At 38.7% G+C, this 21,119-nt stretch overlaps 1 protein-coding gene across 5 annotated transcripts in view; it reads right to left on the reverse strand.

Annotated features, from left to right (window-relative positions):
- robo3 (roundabout, axon guidance receptor, homolog 3 (Drosophila)) overlaps nucleotides 1-21,119 on the reverse strand; it is a 388,056-nt gene that overhangs the window by 174,559 nt on the left and 192,378 nt on the right. The window contains exon 1 of one of the 5 annotated variants that reach the window (XM_039764142.1): nucleotides 2,751-3,447. The exons of the other annotated variants lie outside the window; for them this stretch is intronic. Within the exon in view, the coding sequence (XP_039620076.1) occupies nucleotides 2,751-2,814 (64 nt within the window). The 5' untranslated portion in view covers nucleotides 2,815-3,447. Of the gene's footprint in view, nucleotides 1-2,750; nucleotides 3,448-21,119 lie in introns of those variants that run through there. 5 annotated transcript variants of the gene reach the window in all.

Raw genomic sequence — 21,119 nt, forward strand, 5'->3', positions numbered from 1 at the left:
GTTGGTGGCAATGTGATTGATTGAAAGGCAATGCTGTAGTCGAATTTAAAGATAACAGTGTGATTTAGAGGCAAACTCTATTCTAAGCAATTGTTCAGTGTGACTGCAACAGATATATTGACAAGCAACAAATCAGTCCACAAACAATAGTTTGAAGGCACCGAAATTCAAAAAGTAATGCTAAGATCACACATATCAGCTTTGTTTAAAGGTGGCAGTTAGCATTACAGACAAAGGGCAAATATAAAATATCTTAAATAATCCATAGAAGGTAAATTAATCTATGCATATATATTTGATCTAAAGGCAATTAACTTTCCAATAAAAGCAGCAAAGAATTAAAAAGCCAGAACTTACAAAGGTAACAATCCAAGCCAAAGCTAATTTTTGCAACAACAAAAAAAAAGAACTGCCATAGCACTTTTACAACAGAAAATCTCTTTGAACAAAATAGAGCGTTCTTCTATGAAAGGTTTCAAAATAGATTCAAAAGCTGCTTATTCCCTAAGAAAAACAAAGCATTAAAGGTTTAAAAGGTTCTTTTTCTCGCAACAGAAACTTTTTTGACAGTTTTAAGAGATTTATAAGGAGGCAAAACCAAAAAATGTGTAATAGCAAAAGATAAAAAACAGACAGCTATTCAATTTTCTACTATTCACGTTAACAATCTAAGGTAATAACAGTTGAAGTTGTATTTTATAGATAGATAGATAGATAGATAGATAGATAGATAGATAGATAGATAGATAGATAGATAGATAGATAGATAGATAGAAAAAGTGCTATACAATAGATAGATAGATAGATAGATAGATAGATAGAAAAGGTGCTATACATTAGATAGATAGATAGATAGAAAAGGTTGTATACAATAGATAGATAGATAGATAGAAAAGGTGCTATACAATAGATAGATAGATAGATAGAAAAGGTGCTATACAATAGATAGATAGATAGATAGATAGATAGATAGATAGATAGATAGATAGATAGATAGATAGATAGATAGATACTAGGAAAGCAAACTACCTAAAATTTGTTTGCAATTTTCCCTGTATAAACCACATAGGGTGTAACTACGAAGACTGAATACTAAGGGGGAAAAAGTATTATTATTGTTGTTATTATTATTATTATTGTTATTATTATTATAAATTGATCTTTAAAGTAAGAAAAGCACAATTAAATTCACTATAATACAGAAAACTCAATCAATAGGTATGTATGAACTGAACACAACTAAAGAACAGAAAACACTTTAAAAAAAAATGGGATCCCATGAATACATTTCCATTACGGATTTATACATTTAAGATAAAATCCGTTAGGCTTTTAATGTATTAACACATTTCATATATATATATATATATATATATATATATATATATATATATATATATATATATATATATATATAAAATTTTGAATACTTTCTTGCAATGAGTGTCTGCCACATACGAGATAAAAAAAAATAACTAGTGGGTATCCGGGCACGGTTCCTTTGCGGGACGGCTACAATTTTACAATCGTTGTGTTCTTCATTATTAAATGAACGGCAAATAGCTGACTCGATGGCTTGTGTTGGGACATCAAGTAGGTGATTGTCACCTTATGATAATTGTTCCATTGTTGCATTTAGACAGTATAATTACAGGGCAGAATGTCTCAAGCGGAAAGAAACGGCAAATGTCGCGACTAGTGAGACATCTGTATAGAGTGACATAATGTTATAATTAAGGAATCGTAAAAGAAGAACGCGAATTTGAATAACATGGCTATATCTCTGAACATAACCGTAAACAATTTTACAAAGGGCCGGAGTATGCTTGTTGAATTTATCAAAGTTCCGCTATATAAAATGCGCTTCGCCAATGAACTGCAATTGATTGATAGCAGCACGGTCCCCGAGGCCGTAAGGAGAGGAGTTACACGGTCATAAAACAACTGAGACCCTGGAGCGACACTTACAGATGGAAATCTGAATCGAAATACATCCTTTGAAGTTTTGGAGGTCGGAAGACTGTTCCCTTTTAAAACAGTTAAAAGAGACACCGAACTGTCCGTTTCTTACTTTTTACACAGATTTTTGTCATTCATCATTTTATGGAGAAATTACGAAGATGTTGCATTTGAAACACCTGCCCAACATCAGGGGAAATGACCAGAGAAATTCACAAAAAATGAACGACACGTTTAAATTAAATGCATCATATTCCAATAGAACTAATTAACAAACTTCGCAAGTGTGAAAATAATCGAGTTGGTATCCGCTTATCTCGTATGAATATTGTTTTAAGATGATAAGGCATAAGAAGAGACGGTATGTCCGAAAATGCCAGCCCTTACCCCTCGCTCATAACACACGTGTTTACTTGGCAGATATCACACTGATCGCACACTTAAAGGACGTGTCATTCTAAAAAAAAAAAATACGGCATACTATACATACATATATGACATACATTAGTGTAAATACACAGAAGCATTCAAGTGCATCGCTAGTATATTATATTCACGATTGCCAGTATGACTTCAGTCTAAGAATCCACTGTTAACTGCTGGGACAAAATCAACCTATTTTACATATACTTGTTCTGAGATCAATCTTACAAGCATGCAGCCATATAAATAAGATCATTTCGAATAACCATCCGACGACAGATCCGTCAGTCTTAATATTTATATGCTTTCAATACGTTCACATCGTCTCCTCCACTCCACAGACAAAGTCGAAGTGGGTCTGCTCTTACCTAAAGCCGTGCAGAAGAAAGCGAATGCCAAATGCGGGCCAATCCAAGAATGATAAAACCCCATCTCGTGTTCCTTTAAATCGACGTCTTCGTATTTTAAAAAAGAAAAAAAAAAGGAAATATAAGCGTGTCCACAAATATTTTCACTCGTTCTTCTTGGTGGGTGTAATGTTCTCCAACTTTTCTCCTGATTTCCAGTGCAAAACAATGGCAGATCCAAAGTTTTCTTTTCTCAAAGTGGGACCCCAAGCGCATCCGTATCTCACCTAAGAGAAATCTGCGACGCCTAGGCGCCCACTCCACCACCGACTTCCACAAGTCAAGATCGCCCACGGCAGCATCTCACAGTACTGGATAAATCCTCTGCAGAAACACAGACAACCTCTTCGAACTGATTTCCATATGTTCCCTCGTAAACCAAAAAAGATCCTCCAAGACCACGCTGAGATGTATGAGATGTATGCCTAATCAAAATAATTGCAATCCTCTAGCGAAAAGTTTTTTTCTTCTTCTTGTAAGCTTTACTTTTTGAACATGTATATCCTGCAATGAAGGCAGAGCGTAGCTGCTAGTTGTCCCTCATTTCGGCAGCTGTGGAAGTGCGTGGTTAATTCCCAGAGATGATCCTCATCCCCTCTCCCCCTTTTCTCTCTCTCTCTCTCCCTTTGCTTTATCCCTGATTTGAATGAGCATTACCAGATTACAAGTCGCTCCCCTCTACTCTCCTGAGCGCTGTCATTGCTGACGCCCACCCGCACGCCTCGGCCAAAAAAGGGCATTTTCTCTTAAAGCGACAGCGTTCTTCATGTCATGAATTCACAGACACACGCACGCACGCACACACACACACGCACACACACACACACACACACACACATATATATATATATATATATATATATATATATATATATATACACACACACACATACGCACACACACAAAGAAAATACGGTTACCCAGTTAGGGCTGGTATTTTACATTTTACATTTCTAATGACCTGCCTACAACACTACTGTGTATGTGAAGTTTTTGTCTTCTCGCAGTATTTGGGAAGATTTTCTCCGGATATTTCAGTTTCACACTCCGGACATGTGCCGTTTAGGTTGATTTTAGACTTAATTACTGCACTTATAATTACTATGGTTAGGTGTATCAGGTACAATGTTATCAGTGTTTTCCTACATCTATTGCTATTTAGATAAGTGCCACATCTCAGCGATTCTCATTTGGAAGAGGCAGTTAAAAAGTGATAGATTGAGAAACAAGTAAAAAACATACTTCAATCAGTTACTTTATAGTGCCTTCAGAATGAATTGAGACCCCTTCACTTTTTCACTTGTTATGTTGCATCCTGTGATACAAAAACATTTTTTCCACCATCAAACAATATACTCATACATTATACTCAATACCCCAGAATGGCAAAGTGAAAACAGATTTTAGGAATTTTTGAAAATTTATTACAAACCTACCCCCGAAATATCACGTTGACATGGTATTCAGACCCTTTGCTATGACACTTGAAATTTGGTTCTGGTGCATCCCATTCTGTCGACCATGAGGTTGAAGAAATTGCCTGTTGAGTTTAAAGATAGGATAGGATGTAGAGGCAGAAATATAGAGAAGGCTCCAAAAAAATTCTGCAACATGGAAGATTTTTGAGGGTGCAGTGGCCTCCATAATTTTTAAATGGAATAAGTCTGGAACAACTACAATTATTCCTATAGCTGGCTGCCTGGCCAAACTGAGCAATCAGGGGTGAAGGGCCATGGTAAGAGAGGTGACCAACAACTCAATGGTCATGCTGGTTGAGCTCCAGAGATCCTGTGTGGAGATGGAAGAAACATCCACAGGGGCAACCACCACTGCAACACTTTAATAATCCAGGCTTTATGGTAGAGTGGCTGGATGACATATGAAAGCCCAGTTAGAGTTTGTGAAAAGGTACCCAAAAGACTCTCAGACTATGAGAAACAAGATTCCCTGGTCTGAAACTGTTTGGCCTCAGTCCTAAGAATCTGGAGGAAACATGGCACTATTCATATCTGCACATACAATTCCAATGGTGAAGCATGGAGATGGCAGCATAGTGTTGTGGGAGACTTGGAGATTAGTCAGGGTTGAGGGAATGCAGAATGGTGCAAAGAGCATGACACCCTTATTGAAAACCTTCTCTAGAGGGCTCTGGACCTCACCTTCCAATAAGCAAAAAGCAAAGACAACACAGGAGTGGCTGAGGGTCAACTCCAAAAATGTTCTTGAGTGACCTAGCCAGAGCCCAGACTTGAACTTAATAAAATATCTCCGGAGTGACTGGAAAACAGCTGTTCACAGATGGTAACCATCCAACCTAACTGACCTTGAGAGGATTTGCAGAGAAGAATGGCAGAAAATCACCAAAACTAGATGTGTGAAGCTTCTAGTGTCAAACCCAAGAAGACTCCAGGCTGGAATCACTGCCAAAAGTGCTCCAAAGAAATACCGAGTAAAGAGTCTGAATACTTGTGTCAATGTGAAATGTCTGTTTTATTATTTCATTAAATTAGCAAGACATTCTGAAATCTTGTTTTTTTTGTTAGTAAAAACTAATTTAAATGATTTTAACACAAAACTTCAACTTAACAAAATGTGAAAAAGTGAAGAGGTCTGAATACTTTCTGAAGGCCTTGTATTTTGAGACTATCAACTGGAAACTGAGGGATTATGGGTATAACAGTTTTCCTATAATTCACTAATAGTATACTGTATGTTTTAATGCTGGGGTGAACTACCGTCAGACAAGAAGAAAACAATATTTGTTAATGTGGATCAACTGAAGTAGTGCACTCTGTTTTCTTAGTTTTAGACAGAAGGGGGTTATTTTGTCAGTTCAGCAATATCAACAAATGTGCATGGCCCACGTACAAGCACTTTAAAAGCTCTGTGCTTTGACATTTGAGTGTATTTCTTGCTACTGATTAACTTTTACAAGGCATGTCATGTTTTGCATTATTTTTCACATAAATGTAAAGAACAGACTTTTATCATCACCGATGCAGTGACATGAGTTTAATGCTATGTCGGTCACACCAGAAGGTTGTGGTTACCCGTGTTCTGAATAATTCAGTTTTCTTACACACCTTAAAAACTTGCTGGGTAGGAGACCCTAGATTTGCCCATTGTGAACGTATGCCCTGAAACAAGCTGGTGCCACTTTCAAAACTGGCTTTTACCTTGTGACCTACATTGTTAAGGCTCCAAAGTGGATCTTCTGAGCGATGCCATAGGAGAATCATTTTTGTTTTTTAAAAGAACTATATAAGAGGTTTCCAGAACAACCCTTTTTTTTAAATCCATAACAGATTCCATAAATAGGTATGAATAGATGATAACCATGGATTTCCTCCATTAGTTCAAAAACATGCAAATCAGGTGAATTGGTGTTTGGTCCTAGTGAGATTGTGTTTACTCATCTTGTTATGGACTGGTGCCCTCTGCCGAACAAGTAATTCACCTGAAGCTAAGTATTTTTAGATCCGACCTATGCTTGGATGGGAAACCAACCACAAAAAGCTTGGGTTGCTACTGGAAGAGATGCTGGTGAGGCCAGCAGGGGGCGCTTACTTTGTGGTCTGTGTGTGGGTCCCAATGCTTTGGCGTAGAGATGGGTGCTATAAAAAATGCTGCCATTCTTCTGATGAGACATAAAACCGTGGTCCTGACTCTCATAAGAGATCCCTCAACATCCTTCAAAAAGAGCAGAGTGTACCCCAATATCCTTGCTAAATTGTCTTTCATGGTCTCATCCATTCTAACCTCCTAATCATCCCCTGTCTCTAACTGGTTATCTCTCTCTTCCCTTCACTACCTAATCGCTAACGTATGGTGAATGGCTGCAAATGCATTATTCATGTGGATGCTGCACATCTGTGGTGGTTGAAGTATAGCACTACAAGTGTCTAGAAAACAGCTATAAACTTCACTCTCCAAGTATCACAGGCTAAGTTCAGGTTTTCCTGATCTTCAGTACCTTACTATACATTAAAGATTTTTAAGAATATTTTCTAAGTCCAAAGCACCAGTTTCCTATTGGTTCTCTATCAAACAATATTCTATGAGGATCCACACAACCCAGTAACTTGTGACGAACTTAATTTTGGAGAGCTTATGCAGCTAGGATCATTAAATAGGATAAAATGGCTATGAAAACCTAAAAAGAAACTTTTTAGTATTTCACACGTGCTTTTTCTTCAGCATGTATCCTGTATGGTTTAAACAGTGCTTAGTTTGTTAGGAAACTATTATCAACTCACGCACTCTTTCTTTATGACAGAGTTTACGTTTACAGTATTTTTGTATCCGCCTAGTGCAGCCATTCTTTTCTGACTCCAGGTTTCCCGTTACATTCCTCGACAGACCAAAACCCATCAACTGCAGGAGTGGGCAAAAGACGCGAAAAAGTCGCAGATGTACAAAAAGCGAAATTCACTCTGCACGCAGCCCGAAAGTTCAGTCTTTAATCAAACCAAGGATGTCGTTGGATGGCGAGGTAAATTGTCCTCCAAAATACGTGCAAATAAGTAAGCCCAACACAGTAAGCACTGGCACTAAGCAGTGGATTAGACATGGTGTCTAATTTCCCCTGCTAAACACAGCTTTACACAGCATCGCTGGGCGGCATCAAGTGAAGTTAAGTAAAGTACAGACGGCTTGAATTTATGGTAAATGCCTTTTCACCCACCTATCCATTTCGGTGCCTGCTTATCTTATTCAGAGTCGCTTGTGCACTGTAATGTAGTCTGTAGTTATGGTCATGTTTATCTTGTTACTAATTACTGAAAAGAAACAAATATGCATCGCTGGAATAGCGTGTATTGGCATTTTTTATTTATAGCAACGTTTACCTTGACAGTAATACCCATTCAATACTCACCGACCGCTATTAATAATAGCAATTATTGACATATTTATATATGGCGAAACTAATATGGACACTAATCCACGTCAATATTCTCGGTAATTAATGAAAAATGTAGTTACTTAAATGTTCTTATTACATTACAGTATGATACATATACCCGCCCGCTGACAGGGCAAGAATCTTATACCTACCAAATATGCATTCATCACGGCAACACTGGCGGTGTTTATATCCATTAACACGGGTAATGTGCAGCTACCGATTGCTTTTTCTTTTCATTATTCTTTAAGAGTCAACACCCAATCCATCAGCAGGGTATAACCGACAGATTAGAGACTTGCGTCCGCAACCCTTTAGGTATGCAGTTTAGTCTTTTTTTTTTTTTTAGCACGGAATCGATTCCATGACAGGACATCTTCTCTATCTGGAGTTTATAGGTTCTCGCTGGTTTCAGTCATTGGCCTTGGTTTCAAATTTTCATAGGGCGTCTCGCCCTTCTTATTTCTTTACACTTCACCTTTCTCACTTTCTCCAACTGCTGTCTATTTGACTGTTATTATATACTTTACTTTTATTTCTATTGTACCGTTCTGAATATTTGTGAAGAGGAAAGGCGTTGTACAAATAAATGTTCCTGTCACTAAAATGCTGGTTTATTGTGTTGCGTGGCTCCTCGATGAACTATTGCTTACTACAGAGACATATTTTGGGCAGTTTTTTTTATTTTTATTTTTATTTGTGCTTTGAAAAAGTCCCTAATATGTGCACAAAACAAAAATCTTTAATGTATATTAGGCTACCTGAAAAGCTACTGATAGATTACGAAAATCTGAATTTAGCCTGTGGTACCCAGAAAGTGCCCATCCAAAATCATGATTTCATTGGTACTTAATAAATCTGTTATCATTCATTCCATTTTAGAACCTGCTTATACTGAACAGCGTCATGGGGAAGATGGTACCTGTCCCAGCAAGCATTGGAGTAATAAAACCCAGACAGTCAGTATAAGACAATACACTTGTCCCACAATATCATTCATGTTGGGATTCAGGTTTCATTAAACAATATTCCCATGATACAAAAAATTCATTGAAAAATATATTGTATATTTAGTGTACAGGTCTAAAAAATGAAACTGCACTGAGATTATCATGTTAATTCTAGCTTTTAATCAGATTTTTACATTTCCTGCTTTCAACAAAAAATGTTTTAATTTGCTATTGTGTTTCATTTGAGTTATGTGGTAATGTTATACAATACATGATGCAGGACCACAGTTCGTATTGGCAGCATTTTGTATTGTGAAATATCATACAACAAAATTTAGTCTCATGCCTAGTAGACTGGGCACGAGTCCATCACGGAGTGAACACACAGATACACAAACACACACACACACTCACTAGGGACCCATTAGCAACACCGATTCACTTAACCTGCATGTCTTTGGACTGTGGGAAGAAACCGGGACATCTGGTGGAAAACCATGGTTGTCATCTACTTTGTATTTATGGCTGTTTATGAAGCTGTCATGGATCTAAATAAGAGTTTTTTTCTGTATCTTTTTCATGGATGATTCTTTTGGAAACCAAAAGTGGTTCCCCTATGGCATCAATCCGAAAAAACACTTTGGCACTGCTATTTTTATGGGTGTATTGTTTTCTGTATTGTACACTTTATCTCTCAAATCAGAAATCCGTTTACTGTTTACCTGGTTAACTAGATATTATAAGTGAACTCTGTGTGGATGGGTGAATAAGTAGGTTCTGCATAAGTGGAGTGGTGGCTGTGAGGCTAGGGATCTGCACTGGCATTTGGAAGGTTGCAAATGCCAATAGGGACTCTTCTCTGTTGGGCCCTTGAGCAAGGCCTTTAACCTGCAATTGCTGAGCACTTTGAGTAGTGAGAAAAGCGCTATATAAATTTAAAGAATTATTATTGGACAAGCACCCTGTCCTAGACTGGTTCCTAAGTGGCACCCCATGCTGCCAGGATAGACTCCGGGCCTCTGCGACCCAGAACTGGATTAGATGGGTTGTGTACACACTACTTTTTTAAAATTGCAAGCAGCAAGACAGCAATGGTTATGCAATTTTTAAACACCATTTGTTGGCATAAAATACAAGAATCCAATCTTAATCAGAGTAATCAACTTAATCAGAATATAAAAAAAAAGTTTCTGCAACATTCAAGGAGAAAGGAAAACCTTGCAAATCAGTAATTACCATAGAACATCAGGTTTACATTGTCAGAAATCAGGGGGGCGTTAATAATATGCATGGCAAATAATTAACGGAGTAACAGGCAAAGCCTCAAACATGGGCTTCATTTCAAACAAGAGGTGTCCATCAGTTCGAGGTGACCATTTAAATGCAAAGAGCAGTTTCGAAAATGTACTTGGTATAAAGGTGTAATTAATGCGCATTTGAAAACTTCAAGTGCAGGCTATTTACTAATGTAATTATGGCACAATTTGTAAATGCATCACGACCCCCTCCCCCAGCCCCTGTCACCCACCTCAGTCAACCCACGCCTACCATACACCTTTACAAATATGCCGCACAAATTATCAACAGTGTGCCCACCACTCAGCTCAACTACACTACTGGAGTGTGCAGGTTATTATTTTAATGATAGACTTAATTGTGCCCTATTAGGTCTGAAGAAAGCATTAAATAAAATGCTTTAGCACACTTACTCTCAATTATCACTGTTCCCAACCAAACAAATTAAGACAGAATTGGAAATGATTTTAATTACATCTGATACTGAAAAAAAAAACCTGCCATGTTGACAGCAGGGCTAAATGTAAGAAGAATGAATACTAGCCTTAAACTAATGTGTATAGATAGGCACAGAGTTACATAAATGTCTGGAGAAACATACAAGTTGTACATTAACAGAGTAACAGTAAAATAGGAGTACAATTAGCTGCCCTGCGACTGACTACTGTCCCACCCAGAGCCATTCCTGTCTTGTTGCCGATACTCAAGATTCATATCTCTGTAGTGAAAAGGCTTGTAATGAAAATTGAAGGAGAGATAGAATGAAATAAAAATGGACAGGAATACAAATAGTAACAGCTAAACACAGGCTTCAGTAGGCTGCATTGTGGTCCAACAGAGAAGGTACTAAATACAAAATGTAAGATTTAAATTCCACACTCTTCTTCTAAATATTAGCTTAGACAAATAGCTTAACATGATTGAATGGCTTTATTAATGGTATGTCTAAACTGTGCTGTGGTATCCTAACCAAGAAAGATACTATACCACCCTTAGACAACCAGTCTAAACTGTACATTATTATATAGTGAAAAGCTTTAGTTTCAAAATGCCAAACTGGTTTGCAGCCTCGAAACAAGAGACTAACGTGCATGGTATATTCATCTGGCTACTTCCAACCATCTTTCATTGCTGTGCCAGGTTCTTCTGCTTGCCTCAAATTATCATTTCACTTTTCATAAGTTAATATTACATTGATTTGCTGCAGCTGCCAGTTTTCTGTTTCTAAGGAATTCTTGTTGATTACTGTTCTATGCTTTCAGCTTTAGGTAAATAGATACTGTTTTAAATCAGCTTAGCCACGGATGTTTGGTTTTGTATTTTAATTGACAGAAATTTTCGTTTGAAGTAACTGAATTGTAACAGCAGAAGTCAAATTTCAATTTGTGTTTCATGCTTCAATTGGGAAGATGCACTAAAACTAAAAGCTTCATAAGAACCTTTAAGAAATTGGGGGAAATTATTTGGGGAAACTGCTTGTGCACTTAAAATGAAAAGATTTATCCAGTATTGAAAGATTCATCCAGAATTGATTTTTTTTTCTGTTATTCTCCATTCCCACTAGTGCTGTCTGAAGTATTTATTACATTAGGCTTATTGCATTTCTGTAACTGAGCTAACTGTGTGCTTCCATCATATTATGTGCATACAAAGTGTAACAGTTATTGTATTCCTTTTCATAAATTATATATTTAATTAAAGAAAACAAATAATCAGCCAAATATACAGCATGCTGAGCTGAGAGCAATGGACCTCGTACCTCAAAGATGTGGAAACGCATAGACAGTCATGCCAGGGCAGAACTAATGCAATGTGATTTTGCCCCACAAATCATAGGCAAGAATGATCTAATATGAGAACACAATGTAATGTGATTCAAAGCATTATATATTCAATGAGATGCAATGAGATGTGACACAATGTAATGCAATATAGTGCAAGATGATATAATGTAATGTGATAGGATTCAAAGCAATATAAAATATTACAAAAAACAAGAACAAGGCAATGGGATACAAGCCACGGCAAAAAGGCAATTTCATTCTGGAGTAGTGTTTCCTCCTGCAAAACTTTGCTTATAAGGGGTTTCAGTGATTTTCAGTGACTCTTAGCTAAATATAACAAATTAAAATAAACACATGAATAACATAATATTCCCAAACCAATGTAATCCGATTCAAGGTTGCAGGGGTCTTGAGTCTAAACTGGCAATATTATGTACAGTGCAGGATGGAGACCTTGATAGAGCTCAGGCTCACAGAGGACCAATTTAGAATGTCAAATCAACCTAACCAGTATGTCTTTGGGGATGTTATAAGAAAACTGGAATACTAAGAGGTAAATTATATAAACACTGGCAGAATATGCAGACTCCGCAGGCGTAATGACCTGGGTTAGCGACTGAACCCAGGATACTGGATCCATGAGGCAGCACCACTATTCTGCCCCACATGAATAGCTATAAATAAAATAAAAATCGTTAACCAAATATCCACTAAAGGCATAATGTACATTTAAATCTTTCAAAAGCGATTGAAATGATACACATGACTTGTTGTTACAGATGGTATTAAAAATTGTAACATCTGCTCATCTGAAGGTGCATGTGGAGGACATCAACCTGAAGGTGAAACCTCTAAAGCTAACTGCTGGTCAGAGACGTCTGCCGGAATGCGTCCTATATCTATCTTGTCCAGAGACAGAATGAGGATTTGAGCATTTAGCTATCCATCAAATTAACTGTACAGAAAGGTCACCTGCCAATCATGACCTTTGCTGCAAAGCCCTGAAAGGTCACATAAGCCACATTTGAATCTTTTAAAATTATATGTTTAAATCTTGATGTGGAAGTGACCAGAAAAAAATAAAATGTATTGAACACACTTAGTTTAAACGAGAACAGAAGAAATGTTTGTGCAGAAACATGTGTATGAATACAAGAGGTTAGACTCATATGCACTGCATGACAATGCATGACATTTTAAGGTTTGTTAGGTGTTTTAATATCCAAAACATGAGCCTTACACTCAATGCATTCTGGGATTAGCTCCTGCTTCCTTGCCACCCTACGTCAGATAAGCAGGTTAGGAGATGGATGGATTGACTTTTTATCCTCACAAGTAAACCTGAAGCTTTATGTTGCTGTCTGTGAATGCATGCTTGAAAAACAATGTAAGCAGGATTGCTCCGTCCAGAGAATACAGGAAGAGGAGTCTGTCTCTGCAGAATAGTGTAATGAATGCATACCTAAACCTGGTGAGTTGTTGCTTCATCACTCTAGCGCCTACCTCTGTGTGTCTTACTATAATCCAATATCTACAGGAAGTGTGTCCCCCCTAGCGGCTAAGTCTTTCGATTGAAAAGTGCAAGGTTTCAGGTTCAGTCACCACAAGTGACTCACTGCATGGTGCTCAGCCAGTCATTTAATGTGCTACTGCTCACAAAATAAAAATAAGGAAAAAATTCACCTGTGATTTATGAGTAGCTTTAGCAGGCAGCATGACCCCTCAGTGGTATAGGAATCGAACTGTTAAGCAAACCTGGTGAGGTTAATCTCCACCACTGACTCACTGTGTGATCCTGAGTGAGTCACTCATTCTACCTGTACTCAAGTATCAAAATAAATATGGAGACTATACAGTATGTCATTGCAATTTGTCATTCACTCTGCAGGATGTGTAGCCTGCTAGTGTCTATAGACTATATGGCAAAGGTGGGGTGCTATTGATCAGTTACCACTGATATCTGACCCTGAGTAGGTTGCTTAACATGGCAGTGTTCATAATTTACAAACATGGATATAACTGTTCTATGCATTTGTAATTTGTTGGAGTTATGTGTTATGGTTGTATTGTTATTATCAGCTTGACATGGCAGTGATGCATCTTACTGGTTAAGATTATAAACAACAAGACTGCTGGATCAATTGTGACTAGTGACAGTCTGCATCGTTCACAGTAAGTCACTTAATCTTCTGGTACAGCCTTTATACTGTCAGTTATTTTCCAACCCGCTATATCCTAACACAGGGTCACTTGGGTGTGCTGGAGCCAATTCCAGCCAACACAGGGCACAAGGCAGGAACAAATCCTGGGCAGGGCGCCAGCCCACTGCAGGACACACACACACACACCCACACACTAGGGACAATTCAGGATTTCCAATGCACCTAACCTAAATATCTTTGGACTGTGGGAGGAAACTGGAGCACCCAGAGGAAACCCACACAGACACGGGAAAAACATGCAAACTTCACGCAGGTAGGACCCGGGAAGTAAACCAAGGTCTCCTTACTGCGAGGCAGCAGCACTACCACTGCACCATCGTGCCACCCCTCTTTATACTGTGTACTTATTAATTACATTTATATAGCATTTTCTTCTTCTTCTTCTTCTTTCGGCTGCTCCTGTTCGGGGTTGTCACAGCAGATCATCTTCTTCCATATCTTTCTGTCCTGTGCATCTTGTTCTGTTACACCCATCACCTGCATGCCAGCATGTCCTCTCTCACCATATCCATCAACCCTCTCTTAGGCCTTCCTCTTTATCTCTTCCCTGGCAGCTCTATCCTTAGCATCCTTCTCTCAATATACCCAGCATCTCTCCTCTGTACATGTCTAAACCAACGCAATCTCGCTTCTCTGACTTTTTCTCCCAACCGTCCAGGTTGAGCTGACCCTCTAATGTACTCATTTCTAATCCTACCATCCTCGTCACACCCAATGCAAACCTTAACATCTTTAACTCTGCTATCTCCAGCTCTGTCTCCTGCTCACTACCATCCTGAAGACCTTCCCTTTCACTCTTGCTGATACCCGTCTGTCACAAATTACTCCTGTCCTTCTCCACCTATTCCACTCTGCCTGCACTCTTTTCTTCACCTCTCTTCCACAATCCCCATTACTCTGTACTGTTGATCCCAAGTATTTAAACTCATCCACCTTCACCAGCTCTACTCCCTGCATCCTCACCATTCCACTGACCTCCCTCTCATTTACACACATGTATTCTGTCTTGTTCCTACTGACCTTCATTCTTCTCCTCTCTAGAGCATATCTCCACCTCTCCAGGGTCTCCTCAACCTGCTCCCTATCATCACTACAGATCACAATGTCATCAGCAGCCACTTCTTGATTTATTCTTGCTTGATTTGTAAAGAGTTTTGTAATGATACTGATTGTGATATACAGTATGTACACAGATATTTATAATGTCTTACAGACCAATGCAGACCCTTGACCAGTCCTCTAATTTTATTGAATAATAAATTCTGGATTGATGGTTCTTTCCTAGACACTCAAAGCACTTTACATAGACAGCGGACAGCCACTTCAACCACCAACAATGTGTAGCATCCACCTAGATGATGAGAAAGCAGCTATTTTTGCACCAGAATGCTCGCCACACATTAGTTATTGGCAGTGAAGGAGTGAGAGAGAGAGACAGTTAGGGGCAGGGGATTTTTAGGGGCCCAGAATAACCAGGCTGTGGTAAACAATTTAGTCAGGACACTGGGATACACCTTCCTCTTTTCTAAAGATGTTCAAAGAATCTTTTATGACCATAGAGAGTCAAGACCTCTGTTTTATGTCTCATCTAAAGGTTGACACCAATTTGTACAGCATAATTTTTTTATGTTACCAACAATTCTTCCAGCAGTTAACCAGCAATGGTCACTTGCCCAAGTAAAGTAAAAAAACATGCTTAACTTCAGGTGGATTATCTGTTCTGAAGTGTGGGGTGTGTGTAACACTTAAATTGATGGTCAACATCATTTTTGAGCTACATAAAATAGCTTGGCTTAAAGTGCTAAAATTGAAACATTCTAGGAACAATAATGCATTGAGTGATTAGGGATTTAAAGCCTATATGTATGCTGACTTGGCCATTAAGGAAAACATAGCCACTGGGGTGCATAATGTACCCACTGAATTTCAGAAATACAATATGAAGCCCTGTGTTCCTGTTTTACTGCCCAAATTGTTAATTGTTTATTAACAGTTGAACTGCATTCTTATGTTAATTAGTTTGTACTTTGTTTTTGGTGTGTTTTAACAAATCTGAACCCTTATTTGTGATAGTTCTGTATTTAGTGCATGGTATAATCTGTTCTTGCATTTTGCATTGAGAGCTGTGCAGCGTGTTGTGCCTGTGCTTGGTGAAGAGTACTGTGGATGAACAAAGTATTTTGTACTATTGTATTTTTCCTAAGTGGCAATGATAGATTGGCCATCTAGCACTGTGAAGAGGATAACTTGCATTATGTTTTGCGTGTTGCATTTACCCCATTTTTTGATATCCACTGCATGCTCAACCCACTTGGATGGGTTCCCTCTCTGAATCCCCTGTCCCAAGATTTCTTCCATTTTTTTTCCCTAAATGTTTTTTTAAATCTTTTTTGGGAGTGAAGTCTGGGAGCCTTGTTTTTGGAGCTTTTTTTGTTTGTTTTTGTTTTCTTACGGAGTCAAGTCTGGTAGGCTGTCAAAAAACAGCTGATTGAGGCATTCCTTGTGTGATTGTGTGCTATACAAAAATAAATTGATGTTGTTTTCTGAACCCATATTTTGTATAAGAGGACACTGGGAGTACTGGGAGTAAATCAACTACTAATGTTTTTCAAAATGCATTTAATTGTTGTCTACACTAATTCAAACTGGAAAGCCATAGCTTGAATATTTTATATTACAAAGAGGCTAATGATACAAATCAATGAAGAGTCAATATGATTGTGTAACTGCTCACCACCCAAATCATAAAAAATATAGAAATGAATGAATTGTTGCTTTCTATTTTCATAAAAAACAAAATACATTAGTCATCAGAATCTGCAACTGTTTACATTTATTTTGTTGCCTTTTGAACATTTTCTTTTTTTAACAGAATTTGTATTTGTTTTTCATGTTCTTTTCATCATGTTACTAATGATGTAAATCAGTGCCTGTTTCATCCTGATTTCTAGGAATGCCTTCTGAATGAGGAAACACTTATTCATGTGCACCAATTTCTGGTGTACTAGATGCCAGGCTATTGAAGAATGACAGGTTGCCTTTAGCATCCTTCAGAACTTTATGACCAATAAAGAAAATGCTCCTTTCATTTCCTAAAAGAAATATTTGATTCAAATGAAGACTATCAGGTTTCTGACCTTGCTAATTCTCAGCTTTGAGTTTTGAGTGGTCCTGTTTACCAAAGTTCTTTTGAACATTTTGACCCCTTACCCATTTAATATTCATGATTTTAGGTTATGAATTCTTCCACTGAGTCCATAATCAGCAAATCCTGGTTATTATCTGCATTGATGTAGTCACCCTTCACATTAGTAAACCAACCATTCATCCATTTCTAAACACACTTTTTCCACTGCAAGATTGAGGGGAAACAATATCCTTCCTGAGTAACGAACCAAATGGAGACTGGCTACCAGTACATTGCAAACTCACTTGTGCCTGGGAATTTTAAAATAACAAAGTAAATGAACAGTGGCATGGTAGGGCTATTGTTGGTGCTGCTGCTCCTCAAATTCACTTCAAATCTTTTGTCTGTATTGAATCAGAGAGTTCCATATATGTTTAACTGTTTGTACTTATTCACATACCCAAAGAAGTGGTGGCTTGGTGGATTGGCAACTCTAAATTGGCACCAGAATGTGTACAAGAATTGGGTTGTGCACATGTTCCTTTGATGTACTGGTGACCTGTCCAGGACTATTTCCAGCTTTGTATTGCGATAGATACTCAATGATCCTCAATTAATATAATTATATTTTGACCAGGCCAGGAATCAAACTTAACTCCCTAGCCAGAAGTGTTAACTGCTACACCAATGAGCTGCCCAGTATTGTTAGAGCTGTTCCAAAAGAATTTGCATCAAATCAGTGTATATTGCTGAACATAGCAGATGTGAAACATGGCTTTTTCCAATTCTGTCACATAACGTCTCATTGAATTTGTATGAAAGGAAGGCAGCTTGATGACACAATCTGACATAAGCTCACATGTAGATTGCTCCCCAGCTCATCACAATGCAACAATATCTCTAGGTGAGACAGCGGTGCTTTATCAGAAATGTCAGCAGCACATGCATAATTACATGTTACAGTCAAATCTGACCTGCTCATGAGTAAGCGTGCTGCACTTGCCTGGATGAACACATTTTCAGAAAAAAAAAACATTCTTAAGCCTTATCTATGACTTAATATATCCAATCCATTCATTTAATGAACCCATTTAATCCAATTTTAGGGTACTGGAGAAATGTAGCCTATCCCAGCAGCATCATGAGCAAGAAAAACTCAGGTACACATCTAGACTGGGTTAATTTAGAGATGCTAATTAAACTAACATTGCAATTTTTGGGCTGAGTAAAAAAAAAAATGAATCCCTGGAGAAAAATACACTTTGGACCATGGGCTATGAATAGGCCAGAATTCAAGAAACAGCCTCCTGCAGCTTGAAGTAACCCAAAGATATGAATATGGGTGCAAGTAAAAATTACCATTTAACTAAAATGCTTAACCATCTTAAACTGTTTACTAAAGTAAAATGAAATAAAGATTTAAAAGAAAAGGCTGCTACATATTTCTCATATTTAAGACAAAAAGCTGGGTTAAGTTTAGAGTTGTACCGGCTAGGTAAGAATGATACTCCGAGCATGCTTGGTTAACTTACATTTCTAACTTACCCCTAGAGTCCACTTTACATTATGTGGCTTTCTAGTGATTTTCAGTCATAGCCTTCATTTACGTAATCTCCAGTCCACGCAATGTGACATACCAGGCGATTCACTCTAGCTAGTTCTCGGCTCGTCCTGACCTTATTAAGCATGTTTCATTTTGTCTTTTGTTATAGGGGCTTTAGAGCTGACAAACAGTGAATGCACATCCTGCAGTACAACGCATATAACGCGGTGATGAGGAATAAGGAAGGTACATGTTTTGGACCTCCCAAACAAAAGAGAAACGTATCTGTCTGATGTCTTGCGCTTTATATACCCCAACAGAATCGTAAAAATAAACAAAATAGCCAAGTTTGTAGCTTCACTTGCTCTATCTGTTAAACATTCATACAGAGCTGGCTCCGTCAGACTACATGCTATTAGCTGTCACAGAAAAGGGTGAGCACAACTATGCAGGAAGCACAGTGCTCAGCTGTTAAATGTGACATGCACAGTGATTTAAAGCTGTGTAAATGTGCAGTCGGCATGTCTGACATATCCCCTGACTAAAACCCACGTAGGTACTATTGGTTGTTGCATTAGAATTTTTATTCTGTTAAGAATACAGTGAATGTCTGTGTCCGCATAGTACTACTGAATGGATTTTTTAACCCAAGGTTACAAACTTTACAAAATTTGATCTAATACCCAAATGGCAACTAGCTAAATATTAAGTGCTCTACTGCTCAACTGTAGCTGCCAGGATAACCCCAGGCACACTACAGCTCAAGTCAAGACAAAAGCAACAAGAGAAGTACAACTCATCAATTGATACATCTGTAGAATGAAGTCACCTTTAGCAGCATTGCAGTGAACTAATACTTATTACAGTAGGCAAAAGGCACTGGGCAAGAACTACATGATGGATGAAATGTCAGTCAATTACACAGCAATAATAACCCTTAAGGGCAATTTACAACAATAGTTAACATTTTTTTGTGTTTAAATTGTGGTTGGAACCAAAGCAGAATAATAAGCCTATAGGAGAAGCAAACAGGAAGTCTAAAATCAAATGGAAATTAATCTAGCAAGAAATAATATAAAAAAATAAAAATTACTAATGCTAAACTTTATTTTTATTTGACATATAAAACAATATAATCCATTCATCCGTCCATCATTGGACTACTTAATCCTTTTCTTAATCATTACTTAATCATCTTCAACCTGAGCCTGGAACAGGGGAGAGTCCCGAGGCTTTGGAAAACATCTTGCATCAACCCAGTCCCAGAGGTATCACGTCCTGGTGAGCTGGATGACTTCCGGCCTGTCGCTCTGACATCACATGTGATGAAGACCATGGAGCGGCTGCTGCTTCACCACCTAAGGCCACAGGTCCGCCACGCTCTTGACCCTCTGCAGTTCGCATACCAGGAGAAGGTGGGAGTGGAGGATGCCATCATCCATATGTTACACTGATCCCTCTCCCACTAGGACAGAGGCAGTGGTGCTGTAAGAATTATGTTTCTGGACTTCTCTAGTGCCTTCAACACCATCCAACCTCTGCTCCTTAGGGACAAGCTGACAGAGATGGGAGTAGATTCATACCTGGTGGCGTGGATCGTGGACTATCTTACAGACAGACCTCAGTATGTGCATCTAGGGAACTGAAGGTCTGACATTGTGGTGAGCAGCACAGAAGCGCCACAGGGGACTGTGCTTTCTCCGGTCCTGTTCTGCCTATATACATCAGACTTCCAATACAACTCGGAGTCCTGCCACGTGCAAAAGCTCACTGATGACACTGCTATCGTAGGGTGCATCAGGAGTAGGAAGGAGGAGGAGTATAGGAACCTAATCAAGGACTTTGTTAAATGGTGCGACTCAAACCACCTACACCTGAACACCAGCAAAACCAAGGAGCTGGTGGTGGATTTTAGGAGGCCCAGGCCCCTCATGGACCTCTGTGATCATCAGAGGTGACAGTTTGCAGAGGGTACAGACCTATAAATACCTGGGAGTGCAGCTGGATGATAAATTGGACTGGACTGCCAATACTGATGCTCTGTGCAAGAGGGGACAGAGCTGACTATACTTCCTTAGATGGCTGGCGTCCTTCAACATCTGCAGTAAGATGCTGCAGATGTTCTATCACACGGTTGTGGCAAGGGCCCTCTTCTACGCGGTGGTGAGCTGGGGAGGCAGCATAAAAAAGAGGGACACCTCACACCTGGATAAACTGGTGAGGAAGGCAGGCTCTATTGTAGGCACGAAGCTGGACAGTTTGACATCTGTAGCAGAGCAATGGGCACTGAGCAGGCTCCTGTCAATCATGGAGAATCCACTGCATCCACTGAACAGGATCATCTCCAGACAGAGGAGCAGCTTTAGCGACAGATTGCTGTCACTGTCCTGCTCCACTGATGGACTGAGGAGATCGTTCTTCCCCCACACTAGGCGACTCTTCAGTTCCACCCGGGTGGGTAAATGTTAACACTACACAAGATTATAGACTGTTATACCTGCCTTG

This window comes from Polypterus senegalus, chromosome 9 (genome assembly GCF_016835505.1).
Source record: "Polypterus senegalus isolate Bchr_013 chromosome 9, ASM1683550v1, whole genome shotgun sequence".
NCBI classification, from domain to species: domain Eukaryota; kingdom Metazoa; phylum Chordata; class Cladistia; order Polypteriformes; family Polypteridae; genus Polypterus; species Polypterus senegalus.